The following is a 13,655-nucleotide window of genomic DNA, read 5'->3' as shown; positions in this document are numbered from 1 at the left end:
AGTTTGTTTTTCAGAGTCCACCGTCTCTCATGGTTCGTCCACCCCTCCGATTTCCCCCGCTTCATTCCTCCCCTCCCGCTACCTTCTTCTTCTTTTTTTTTTTCTTAACATATCTTGCATTATTTGTCTCAGAGGTACAGATCTAAGATTCAACAGTCCTGCACAATTCACAGCGCTTAACAGAGCACATACCCTCCCCAGTCAAGACTGTTTTCTTAAGAGGACATTTTGTTTATCCTACATGCTTTGTCTGTCTGATTGGTAAAGTCCTTGAAGTCATTGACCTGTGCTGTTTCTATTTTTGAGATACTTAAACTATTTTCTCATCTAGATGTTCTTTCTATTTCACATCTTGTATGGGTTTCTAGACTTCTCTGTACCTTTCATAGTTCTTTAGTCTCTAGGGTACCAGTCCCTAGTCGGCTGAGCCACTTTTACAGGCTCAGCCAAAATAAGAAAGTGAAATGAGGAACAGTGATGGACTTGATTGAATCTCTTACGTTTGTGAAAACTCTGGTTATTAGCCTCTTGGCCTTATAATTTCAGTTGTGATTTCAAACTTGGTGTCTGTTTGGGTTTTTTCTTTCCCCCTCGTATTTTTTTTTTTTTTAAGGCTATGTTAAATTTAGAATCCCATTAAGAGAAATGAAATGGAGTCTTCTAGTCTCTCACTACTCAAAAAATCACCTACAGAATCTTAGGCCCTGCCTCAGAATCTGAATCTGTATTTTCATAAGATCCCCAAATGTTTTGTATGTACATTAATTTTTGAAAAGCACTGTGCTAGTCCATTGTCTAAACTGGTCAGTCATTCAAATATTTTAATCACTCCCGTGTTCAGAAGACTCAGAATTAAGACAAAAACCTGTGTTTGGGACGTGTTTAAAAATTAAGGGAGAAATGATTTGTCAAAGTGAATCCTCCCATAAAGATAGGCACAGGGTCCTTAGGGCTATAAGAGATTAGGCCAAGGAGGACTTCTCAGAGGAGTGGACTCTTGAGGTTTGCCAGGCTGTCGAAGAAGGGAATAGCATTTTAGCTAGGGAAGCCCACTGTGTCTAGTGCTCGCTCCTAAAATGAGAGGCAGAAGAGACATCCCCAAATTTCCCTCCGGAGGAGCTTAGAAACCACCTTAGAAAGTGGGCGCTAAGGCTGATTTTTGGCGCTAAAGCGAAGTATGCCTACGAAGCATACTGTCTACCTGCTTGGGGGAGTAGGGTGGGGGTAACTTGGAAAAGGCCGGTGGGGATTATGGTGCGCTCTGCCTCCCACAAACCGTCTTTTAGGAGCCTCCCTTGTGGCAGCTACCCACCCAGGGCTCCGCCACGCCTCCAGAGCCCTAGACTTCTCACCGCAAGTGTGCGTGATGGCGCCTGACGATTTCCCGTGCGCGAGGCGTGGCGCGGGGCCTCGGCGCGCCCGCCTCCCTTCACGCACCACGGGACACCAAGCTGGCGGGTCCCCTGCGCACGCTCGGCAGCCCGCGGGCCCCAGGCGTCTCCTGGCAACCAGACGCCATCCCAGGCTGAGGGAGCGAGGAGGCCGCAATGGACCAACCAGTCATCGCCATCACCTCCAATTCCCTAAGGGAAGACCTGGGACCTGGCAGTTTGGTAGTCACCTCCTCGGTACAGACACCCTCCCCCAGCTCCCACTACCCACTGCCATCCCCTGCCCCGGGCTCCCCTGGCCGAACTACCACTTTTCTCTAACGCTGGGCCTTTGCGCCCCTTGGTTTGCTCTTCGCACCTCTCCCTGCGCTCCTACCTACCCTGCAGTCCAGTCGTTCTGATCTTTATCTGAGTCTACTTGGTTTTATTTCCGCTTCCCTTGCTCTCCCTCATCCTTCATTCGTCCTTTATTTTCTGTATTTTCTTTCCTTCTTCCGTACTACCATCTGCGCAGGGCAACTGCTTTGATTTCCCCCTTTGCCTAGAGGATGGGTTTTTCCTTAGTCGAATGCACATGTTTTTGCCCCTGTCTCTTATTTTAGTATTTATAAAATATCTTAAATAACTTCGTTTAGTTTTTAAATATATTTGGGCGAAGGATGTTTAGTCTATCTTTTGTAAAGTGATTCACCCCTAAAATGAATTTGAAGTGATAGGTGGGTGGAGTTTAGATCGCCGCCTTGGGCAAAATAAAACAGCGGCTGCCAATCACCTTCCTTTAGAAGTACGGTGTTTACTTCTCCCTTCTTGCCGCTTGATTTTCCTGGTCCTAGGTAGAGGTGGGAGACTTGCCTTGACCTGCCTGACAAAGTTTGATTTCTGTGACTATAAATGTGCAACACAGAAGATTCAACATAAATCTAATAAAGGGAACGTATAGGAAGAAATTCAGACTTAGCAATGTGTATGAAACCGTGTTTTTTTTTTTTAGAGAAATGCACATTTCATAGTAAAACTAAAGCTCTTCTCATAAGTAGAGTGGATATAAGTTGCTAAGTAACTTATGTAGTGCTCCTAGTTAGTAAGTGGCAGAGCTGGAGTTCAAGTCCAAGTCTGTCTGGGTCCTCTATCATTCTGCCTCTTTAGTGTAACAGCTGGCTGGACAAGCTGAGAGAACTAGCTGTATCATATTTGTATGATACATAATAGTATATATAAAAACAGGAAAGGGCAGTTTTTAACATTTGCCATATCACTGGGAATTGGTATCCCAATATCACATTAATTTGATGACTATACACTTCTACCTTGAACTCCCAGCACAGCACCTAAACCATAAATCTATTATAATACAATTTTGGATTGTATTATAATGCAATTATTATAATACACTCTGTCCTTCCTAGGAACACCAAATTTTGTGACATCTAATTTTCCTTACGACATCTCTTGTGAAAGGAGGATGTTTATTACTCTCATTTTTCCAAAGGGAATTTAGATGGGAATTTAGAAGCACTTCAAGTCGTAAAATAGCAATTTAGGGAAATATGTTAGGCAAAATTTATCATTATGTAGCTTTTATTTTAATTCAGGCTGACCAATTTGATACAGGTATTGATTTCTTCAAGCAAATGTTTTATAAAATATATTTAACTTCCAGGGATCACCTCTCAAATGAATAAGCACATTTTATGTTTGTTAATAGAAACCAACCCGAAAGACATCATCTGTTGAAAGAGAAGGATGGTGGAGAATAGCATTAACAGTATGTGTGTTTTTATTCTTTCTATTCAAGTGATTCATATTTCCGTTGATATTTTAATCAGCCTTACCTTTTAAGTCACTAGCAATTGTTAAGAAAACAGTGGACCTCATTTCCTGTTTATAATTTTAGTATCATTAAATTTTAGATGCAGTATAAACTAAAACAACTCTAGGAATCTAGGTGCTTTACAGGATATCTAGGTAAGGTCAATATAGCTTAAGATCTCGGTGAGATTACAGAAGAAAATGCCTCCATTCTATAAAAGGAGTTTGTATCTTAGATGGCATAGAGCTTGTGATAAGTTCTGTTAACATGGTCAGTGTAGGAAAGCAAGGTGGTAATAATGAAAGAAAAAAAGACCAGAAGATCCCCGTTCAAGAGACCTCATTTCTATATTGTAGAAATATTTTCTGTCCACACCCTTCAATAATAGAGTGGCCCATGGGCCAAAGCCTTCTTGAAGTGGAATTTTAATGGTGGAACCAAGCCGGGTGCTCAGTGGAAATTCGGCCACAAAAGCAGCAGTGACTAAACTTTCAGGTCTGGCCATTCAGCCACAGTGGTTGTGATTTGAAAGAACCAAACCTCCTATTGGGCTGATGAGACCACATGCTCTGCCAGTTCATCCTCAGCCTCATGTTCTTATTTTTTAGCTGCTCTTTGAGGGCTAGAGAGAAATGTGTAGTATCTACCTAGCAGAAGTAGGCTAACTTTTTTTTTAGTCAAGAACTGTCCTGAGTGGTCTCAAGAGAGACCTGAGATTTATAGGTCCAACTGCATCTCAAGTTTTAGTATCTCTGAAGTTACCTTTTAAAAAGTCAAAACTTCCAACTATGGCCGCAACCCATTTGCTATAATTCAGCAATTGTCTCAGAAAGGAAATAATTATGATTCTCTCGAAATATTGTTCTGTCGGGAGTGTTTACTATATTTGATGAAATTTTATTAAACCTTAAAACAGAAAGAAATGCTCCTTAAGAGTGACCCTTCTAAGAATGATGCTTTAGGAGATGTTACCAGTTTGCACACTGATCTGAAAAATGATGTCAATTTTCCACAGAACACTCCTATCCCTGGCACTTACCACTTGAAAACTTTCATTGAAGAATCCTTATTAAATCCAGTGATACCAACCTACAATTTTAAAAACGAAGGAAGGAAAAAACCACCTCTTGTGCAAAGAAACGATCCGGTACTAAATGACCTTCCCCTATATGCACCTCCTGACTTCTTGGACTTACTTAAGAAGCAAATGGCCACTTACTCATTTAGAGACAAACCGCGGTCAAGCCCCAGCAAGCTGGTTTACAAAGATCAGGTAAAGTGCTACTAGCAGCCGGGTTTTTGTGGGAAAGCTACCAAGAGCCCCTGAGGAAAATATCCTGTGTACTTTGAGTGCATCTTCCCCAGGAGAAATTGAAAACCTTTCGATGCCTTATTGCCTATAGCAATCAAACAAAGGCTCCCTGATTTGCAAGTATGTCCAGCAGGATTTTCCCTTGTGAGGCCTCCTTAACCTAAGGAGAGCACCTCTCCAGGCACTCTTGGCAGGATTCCCCTGACGTGGGGAGCTTCTGGAATCTTATCTGTGATTGGGCCATACTTCTGTTCCCTCAAGCAGTTTATACAGTGTACCCTCTTCTTTTAAAGAGAAAATTTTTCCAGTCAGTAGTGCCCTTTAATTAGAGTGTGAATATAACTGGATACCATAAGGAAAGCTTTTAAAAAATGTCTTGTAGAAGTGAACACGGTGGTACCAGGAAGGCCAGATTCTACTCTCTGCTCTGTCGGTTCATTCATAACATTGGTAATAGAGAGAGCAGTGCTTGCTTACAGTCTCGGGCTAGGTTCTGTGCAGGGAAGATGTTCCTGACTGGGGAGTATTTGAGTAACAATACAAGAGCAAATATATCAAGGGCTAAGATAAATAGCATGGCAGGAAATGCCAGGGGGAGTTCAGTGTAGGCTGGGTTGAAAAGCTGGAAGGCTCCCTGGATTAAGTAAGACCCAAGCCAGACCTTGAATAATACATGACATTTATGTGGCTCTTAATGGCTTACTGTGAGTTTCCACACGTATTCTCTTAGTTGTTCTTCCCCAGCATTCTGAAATAGGCGCAACAGATGTTATCCCCATTTTATATGTGAAAACCAAGGTGAGTAGATACTAAGTCACTTGTTCAGAGGCATGGAACTGATAGGTAGGTGAGGCAACACTTTTAACTGAGGGTTTCTGAGCCCAAATTGGGGCTTTTTCCAGTGTGCCTCTGGCTACAAACGAGGGGCAGAGTTTGGATGTGTGGTCCAGAGTAGGTGTTTCAAGGGAGGGGCATGACCTTCTGGAAGGCCTGTTCCAGGCTGGCAGAGGTAGACTTGGGACTTGGCCTTTGGGACTTGGGACTTTAGGCCTCCCATTTATTAAAGATTTTATTTATTTATTTATTTGAGAGAGAGGGAGAGAGCATGAGTGGGGGAGGGTCAGAGAGAGAAGCAGGCTCCCCGCTGAGCCGGGAGCCTGATGCGGGGCTTGATCCTGGGTCTCTGGGATCATGACCTGAGCCGAAGGCAGACACTTAACCAACTGAGCCACCAGGCACCCAAAGATTTTTTTCTTTTTTTAATTCATGAGAGAGAGAGACAGAGAGCACACAAGCAGGGGGGAGGATCAGAGAGAGAGGGGTGCTTGACTCGGGGCTCCATCCCAGGACCCCAGGATCATGACCTGAGCCGAAGGCAGACGCATAGCTGACTGAGCCACCCAGGTACCCCTGGGCCTCCCATTTATAAAGAAGCCAGTAACAGTATCAACCTCTACAACTTTATCAGAATATTGTTGTGATAACCTGAGAAGAAATGCATTGTAACTGGAGGTTGAATGAAATACAAGGGCTGTGGTTATGAAGATGGACAAGAAATTTTCAGCAGGATGAGCACATCATAGCCAACACGTAAACCCTTCCTACTGCTCTGCAAATTATAGCTTTGAAACAGGACAGAGTGATAAATGTTCATTGGGTAAATCTTATCCTGTTTGCTTCAGTGGATGAATACAAACACTAAATTATGCTGAGACTTTTATGGCTTGGTATCGGGTAACCATGCTACATGTGAAATCATTCTGGCCACCTCCAGTGCAAAATCATTCTTCCTCATTCTGCACCACTGTTTACTGCCCTTCTACTTCCTCTCTTCTTGCTTTTAGGGGTTGTTGAGGGTAGGCCAAGTAGAAAGTAGAAAGAATTAAATGTTTTCCTAATTTTCTGTTTCAAAGGGTATACGATAATGTTCTCAGGAGGAGAGATATTCAGATGTAACATTGTTTACTCACCAGTAAAACTCACAATTCTGGTTTTTTAAAAGCAGAGCTCAGTAAAATAATAATTTGAATCTGAGGTAGATAGAGTATACATTGTTGTTATTTATTAACACAGAATAACATTCTCCAGCTTCACAATTTTTAAAAAGATTTATTTTAAAGAGAGAGAGAGAGAGTGGGGGTGGGGAGGGAGAGGGAAAGAGAGAATCCCAAGCAGACTCTGCTGAGTGCAGAGCCCGATGTAGGGCTCGATCTCACAACCCTGAGATCATGACCTGAACTGAAATCAGAGTCAGATGCTCAACCGACTAAGCCACCCAGCACCCCCAAAGGATCCATTTTAATGTGTTCAAAAGACATCCTTGAACAGCCGATTGGGAGACTGAGGTTGAGAAAATCTGGCTGATTCCTTGATCATTGGTAGCTGTGTTTATAGCTGTGATGATGATGTCTCTGAACACATGTTAATTTGAAAAGCCTTCCATGGTAAAAATAATGGCTGGTGGAATTTTCAACGGAATGGTTTTGCATTGAGCAAAGTATCAATGGAGAGAAACCTTGTGCCCAAGGAGGGACTGGCAAGTAATATTGTAGGGAACTCAAGACTTCAATGTAGGGATAATGAAACACAAAATGTAGATGGAACAATTAATTGTGCATTTTTAAAAAGATTTATTTATTTATTTTAGAGAGAGAGGGCAAGCACGTGAGCAGGGGGGAGGGGCAGAGGGAGAGAGAATCTCAGGCTGACTCCTCACTGAGCACGGAGCCTGTGGTCGGGCTCCATCTTACGACCCTGTGATCGTGACCTGAACTGAAATCAAGAGTCGGTCACTTAACTGGCTGGGCCACCCAGGCCGCCCCACATCATGCGTTTAAATAAAAAACATGGCAGCCCTCAGAGTTGGCTCATTTTGCAAATAGTTTTTGAGGTTGAGCTCTCAAAGAGTACCTGCAAGGCAAAGTAATACTTGTCACATGCAAATAGGTCAAGAGAGTGGCCAGTGAAAATGAATTTTGAAAAATGGATTCACAGAACTTGTCTCAGGGACTGGGACCCACTGATAATTCTTAGTTCATTTGGAGCTGATGAAAAGTACATAGTATTGGCAAAATTAAGGACAATATCATTGCTAGTATGAGGCACGCATCTTTTTGAGAAAGTCCTGTGTCCTCTATTTCTCAGACCCAAGTGTGAGTAGTGAATCAGTGATACTTTCATATGACATAAGATACTTTACTTCTCAGAGAGAAGGTACATTTGATGAAATTTCTACCGATAGTGCCTAAAAATATTGCACCTACCAGCCCATTCGCTGCATTCACCTTGTGATTATTCTGCTAGGGCTTCTAAAGGGATGAAAATCTGTTTCCTTCCGTCCCACCTATTTATGGATCCAGGTCTTCAAAATATTGTCATACCCAGGACTTAATAAAGAGAGTTGGATGTTTTCACTTATTCCAGTTTTCTGACATTGAGGGTTCTGGTACAACACAACTGAATTAAGTGTCTGCACTGATATCATCCTGCCGTATTTTATGACTCCAAGGTATTGCAAGATTTCTGAATGCCTAGTCAACTCGGACTGAAACAATTAGCTAGGGTCAGGTATTATTATGGGCACATTGTCTAGATTCTCTGAGCCTTACATTACAAATAAAGAATTGAGAAGCATATATAGGATTTAGGAAGTGTGTGTGTGTGTGTGCATGCACATATGCATCTACATATATACACACGCATATATACATTCTTTTTCATTCATTCTCATATATATATATATGTATATATATATATTCCATTAAACCCAACCACACAGTTTGCAACAAGTTCAGCAATGTGCAAAGAAACAGTCTCTTATGTGAATCTCTATTTAAGACTGTGGAAAAAAATCAGCCCTCTCTCAGCTATATTAAATAGCAAAGAATGGCCAATGCAAGTAAAGTAGGACAAATAGAAAAGCTTTGGGTAATCAGTATTCCTTTCTAGATTAATGCTGTCTAAGAGTTTTTCCATGAGTACTTTATTACATAAATCTTTTGTGATTGCTGAGCATAGAACAAACAGCAGCTTAAGGGTTTTTTTTCCCTCACTTTTCACTTCTCTTTCTTATTTCTTCTCCTGTGTATGTGTGTGTATGTGCATGAGAGAGGGAGAGTACAAGAGCAATGAGTATAAAGCATATAGCCACAGTTTAAATAGAAAGCAAATATCCATGTAACCATCATCAAAATCAAGAAATAAAATGCTATGGCCCCTAAGAAAGCCGCTTACTTAAAATACATTCCTGTGCTGCCATGGTATGATTAAACAAACTCATGTTTCCTTGGTGTTTATTATGTCAAGTGAGCAATTAACAAGCACGGTTGCATCAGAACAATGTATGTATTTCATCATAAAGTCTGTATTTACTGTTATTATCACTGTATCCATGAAAAGCTGCCTCTGCAATCAAAATTATATTAATATGTGAAAACAGCTGTGGGGTAAAATATAATAGCTGAACTTCCATGTGGCAGATAATGCCAGGATATGGATGTCTCATTTTCAGCAAAGGCAGTATTGTATCTTTAAATCTGATTTTAAAATAATAGGGGTTGGGGGAGATTGTTCACTTAAGGAAGGCTTCTTCCCAGGATTTTGTAACCCAACTCCACCCTGCCAGCTCCTTCAACATAGGAAGTTCTGGAGATGGGGTCTGTCTTCTTTTCCCTGGCTTCTAGTTCTCCTTCCTTCTCTTCCTCCCCTGTCACACATTCCACTCTCTGTGCGTGCCGGTTCCTGACACTCCCTTACGTCACATACTCCTGGGCTAATATCTATAGATCCAGAGACAGTGGAGCTTCCCAGGTACTTTGCAACAAGTTTGGCAGTGGGCAGAGAGAGAGAGAGAGACAGTCTCTTCTGCAACATTCCTCAAAATATCCTCTGTGGCCCCCTTGCGGAAGTCCTGCCTTCCCTAAAACCCCACTCAAATTTCAGTCTGTGCCATCTTTAAACCACTCAGGTGGATTTAGTTATTCAATTATTCCCCCCTGGCTTTATTGAGGTATAATTGACAAGTAAAATTGTATATATTTAAGGTGTACATGATGATTTTATATTTGTATGCATTGTGTGGGGCGCCTGGGTGGCTCAGGCAGTTAAGTGTCAGACTCTTGATTTCAGCTCAGGTCATGATCTCAGGGTTGTGGGATGGAGCCCCGCAGTGGGCTCTCCCTCTCCCTCTGTCCCTCCCTCACCTCCCCCCAAAAAAGAAACTATATTTGTATGTATTGTGAAATGCTTATGACATCAGGTTAATTAACACATCCATCACTTCTCATAGCTACTATTTTGTGTGTGTGTGGTGAGAACATATAAGATCTACTCTCAACAGTTTTCAAGCATCCAATACAGTATTAACTATAGTCACCATGCTGTCCATTATATCCCCAGAACTTATTCATATAATAACGGAAAGTTTGTACCCTTTGACAATCATCTCCCCATTTCCCCACCCCCAGCCCCTGGCAACCACCATTCTATTCTGTTTCTATGAATACCCTCTTTTTTTTTTTTCTAAAGATTTTATTTATTTATTTATTTATTTTTTAATCACCATAGACATTTATTTAAAGTAATACATTTGCAGCTCAGATAGTCCTAAATTGTACATTTCAGGTTTATTCAACTTCTTAAAAATATTTGAGGGCAGCTGCAACCACAGATTTCAACTCCATCACTATTTCTTTGCCCATTCTTCTCTCTCTTTTCTTTCCCGAATAACTTCTTTCAGATATGGTTCAAGATAGAATTTATCCTCCTCATATTTTGTCCACTGCTCTTTAGGCAAGATCTGATGCCTCATGGTCAGGTCCAGTGCTCTCTTAATGCGAAACATCCTGTCGTTATAAAGGTTCTCAGGAAGCCTTCTTATGGCCTCTTTCACATCATCATTCTCATATATTGTATCATCTCTCATTAACCCCATCTCTCATTGAACCCTGCAGCATTGTAGTACCATTTTCGAATACCCTCCAGCCACCGGCTTGATGCTGCAACTGCAGGCCTGCTCGCCATTTTGACTAAAGATTTTATTTTTAAGCAATCTCTACATCCAGTGTGGGGCTCAAACTCACAACCCGAAGATCAAGAGTCACATGCTGCACCAACTGAGACAGCCAGGTGCCCCTATGAGTACCCTTTTAGGTCCCATGTATGAGTGATACAAAACTGTATTTGCCTTTCATGGCTTATTGCACTTAGCATAATGTGCTCCAGGTTCATCCATGTTGTGGCAAATGGCAGGATTCCTTTTTTCACAGTTAAATAATATTCCTGTGAGATATATATATATATATATATACACACACATATACATACACACATATGATCATACACATATATATAGCATTTATATCATATATATATTCATTATTCACTCATCCATTAGTGGACACTTAGGTTGTTTCCATAGCTTGGCTATTTGTGATTACTGCTTCAGTGAACATGGCAGTATAGATATCTCTTCGAGAGAGTGATTTTGTTTCCTTTGGATATATACCCAGAAATAGGATTTCTAGATCATATGGTAATTCTATTTTTTAATTTTTTGAGGAACCTCCATACTGTTTTCCATAGTGGCTGCACCATTTCACATTCCTACCAACAGTGCGCGAGGGTTTCCTTTTTTCCATATCCTGACCAACACTTAACCTCTTATCTTTTTGATAATAGCCTTCCTAACAGGTGTGAGGTGATAGTTCATTATGGTTTTGATTTGTATTTCCCTGATGATTAGTGATGTCGAGCACATTTTCATTTACATGTTGGCCTTTGGTATGTCTTCTTTAGAAAAATGTCTATCTAGGTCTTTTGCCCATTTTTAATCAGATTTATTATTATTATTATTATTGGCTGCTGGGTTGTCTGAGTTCCTTCTATATTTTGGATATTACCAGCTTATCAAAAAAATCCCAAAAAATCAATGATCAAACCACTGTCAAGGAGTTTTCCCCTATGTTGTCTGCTAGGAGTCTTATGGATACTTCAGGTCTTACATTTAAGTATTCAGTCCATTTTGAATTAATTTTTGTGAGTGGTGTAAGATAAGGGTCTAGTTTCATTCTTTTGCATGTGGATATCCAGTTTCTCTAATACCATTTATTGAAGAGGCTATCCTTTACCCATTGTGTATTCTTGGTGCTCTTGTCAAATATTAGTTGACAACGTATGTGTGGGTTTATTTCTGGGCTCTCTACTTTATTCCATTGGTCTATGTGTCTGTTTTTATTCTAGTACCACACTGTTTTGATTACTATAACTTTGTAATATGGTTTGAAATCAGGATGTGTGATGCCTCCAGCTTTGTTATTTCTCAAGATTGCTTTGACTATTTGGAGTCTTTTGTGATTCCGTATCAATATTAGGATTTTTTTCTACATGTATGAGAAATGCATTTGGAATTTTGATAGGGATTGCTTTGGATCTGTGGATTGCCTTGAGTAGTATGGATATTTTAACAATATTAATTCTTCTGATCCATGAACACAGGATAACTTTGCACTTATTTGTGCCTTCTTTAATTTCTTTTATCAATGTCTTATAGTTTTCAGTTTATAGATCTTTCACCTCCCTAGTTAAATTTATTCCTAAGAATATACTGTTTCTTATGCTATTGTAAATGAGATTGTTTTCTTAATTTTTTTTCAGATTGTTCATTGTTAGTCTGTGGAAACTCAACTGATTGTTGTATTTGTTTTGGTATCCTGTAAATTTACTAATTTTGTTTATTTTAACAGTTTTTTGGTGGAGTCTTTAGGGTATTTTTATGTATAAGATCATGTCATCTGGGGCACCTGGGTGGCTCAGTCAGTTAAGTGTCTGCCTTTGGCTCAGGTCATGATCCCAGAGTCCCGAGATTGGGCCCCGCATTGGGCTCCCTGCTCGGCAGGAAGCCTGCTTCTCCCTCTCCCACTCCCCCTGCTTGTGTTCCCTCTCTCACTATCTCTCTCTTTCAAATAAATAAATAAAATCTTAAAAAAACAAACAAGATCATGTCATCTGCCTACTAGGACAGTTTTGCTTCTTCTTCTTCCTTTTTTTTATCTTATTTATTTATTTGTCAGAGAGACAGAGCACAAGCAGGGGGAGCTGCAGACAGAGGGGGAAGCAGGCTCCCCACTAAGCAAAGAGCCTGATGTGGGACTTGATCCCAGGGCTCTGGGATCATGACCAGAGCTGAAGGCAGACGCTTAACTGACTGAGCCACCCAGGCATCCCTCAGTTTTGCTTCTTTCTTTACAATTTGATTGCCTTTTATTTCTTTTTCTTGCCTAATTATTCTGGCTAGAGCTTCTAATACTATGTTGAATAGGAATGGAGAAAGTGGGCACCCTTGTCCTATTCCTGACCTTAGGGTAAAAGCTTTTAGCTTTCTACGATTGAGTATGTGATTAGCTGTGGGTCACTCAGTTGGATTTAATCTCTCCCGACCCTCAAGTCTCCAATCTGTCTTTTATAATTTTATTTATAGTATTTTATATTAGAATAGTTTATGTATGTGCCTGCGGGCCAGGGGCCATATCTCTCTTACCGTTGTACTCCCCACCATACCCAGCAGTACTTTACTCACAGAGCAGGCTCACCAAATGGTAGGTGAATGGATTTGTTGAATTTAGTACATTTAAAATATGATCAATTGTACAGCATTTTTCTATGCATCATCTCAGGCACACTATCATAAAATGTACCGTGAAAAGGGAATATTTGTTGAATGTTTTGAAGCTCCATCTTTGAAAATGTAACTTTTCCACTATTAAGATCAAGAAAAAATTACATAATGCCGTATGGTCATAAAATAAAGGATTATGAATAATGACAGGTGATAAGATAAAGTGAGCTTAAGACCTGTATTAATCTATTTTTGGTGTCCTTGTCCATTCTATGTAGTCAGTTAAGCTTTCACCAGGGCAATATGATCTCCTTCCTGCACCGGTTCCCAAGCACGCTTCCAGGTAATTATATACTTATTAAATTGCTTTTAATAATTTCACTCATGCCTTTTTATTTACATACTTAACCAATACTAATGGCTTTTAACCTTATTTATGCCCATCATATCTAGAATAGCATTTTTAAAAATTTAGTGAGAGATAGGGAATAAGTTAACAAAGTTCCCACATTAAAAAATAGATTTCGT

The 13,655-nt window shown here is 40.4% G+C and overlaps 1 protein-coding gene and 1 pseudogene across 1 annotated transcript in view; one reads left to right on the top strand and one right to left on the bottom strand.

Annotated features, from left to right (window-relative positions):
- Positions 1-214: 214 nt before the first annotated feature.
- STPG4 (sperm-tail PG-rich repeat containing 4) overlaps positions 215-13,655 on the top strand; it is a 16,651-nt gene continuing 3,210 nt past the window's right edge. Inside the window, exons 1-4 of the mRNA XM_006736821.2 lie at positions 215-1,628; positions 3,097-3,156; positions 4,217-4,474; positions 13,406-13,470. Of these exons, the coding sequence (XP_006736884.1) occupies positions 1,548-1,628; positions 3,097-3,156; positions 4,217-4,474; positions 13,406-13,470 (464 nt within the window). The 5' untranslated portion in view covers positions 215-1,547. The remainder of the gene's footprint in view (positions 1,629-3,096; positions 3,157-4,216; positions 4,475-13,405; positions 13,471-13,655) is intronic.
- LOC102738291 (cytochrome b-c1 complex subunit 7 pseudogene) lies at positions 10,119-10,534 on the bottom strand (annotated as a pseudogene).

This window comes from Leptonychotes weddellii, chromosome 10 (genome assembly GCF_054177405.1).
Source record: "Leptonychotes weddellii isolate Sample4059 chromosome 10, ASM5417740v2, whole genome shotgun sequence".
Lineage (NCBI taxonomy): Eukaryota > Metazoa > Chordata > Mammalia > Carnivora > Phocidae > Leptonychotes > Leptonychotes weddellii.
Note: the sequence above shows the minus strand (reverse complement) of the source record. Positions and strands in the feature narration are given on the sequence as shown.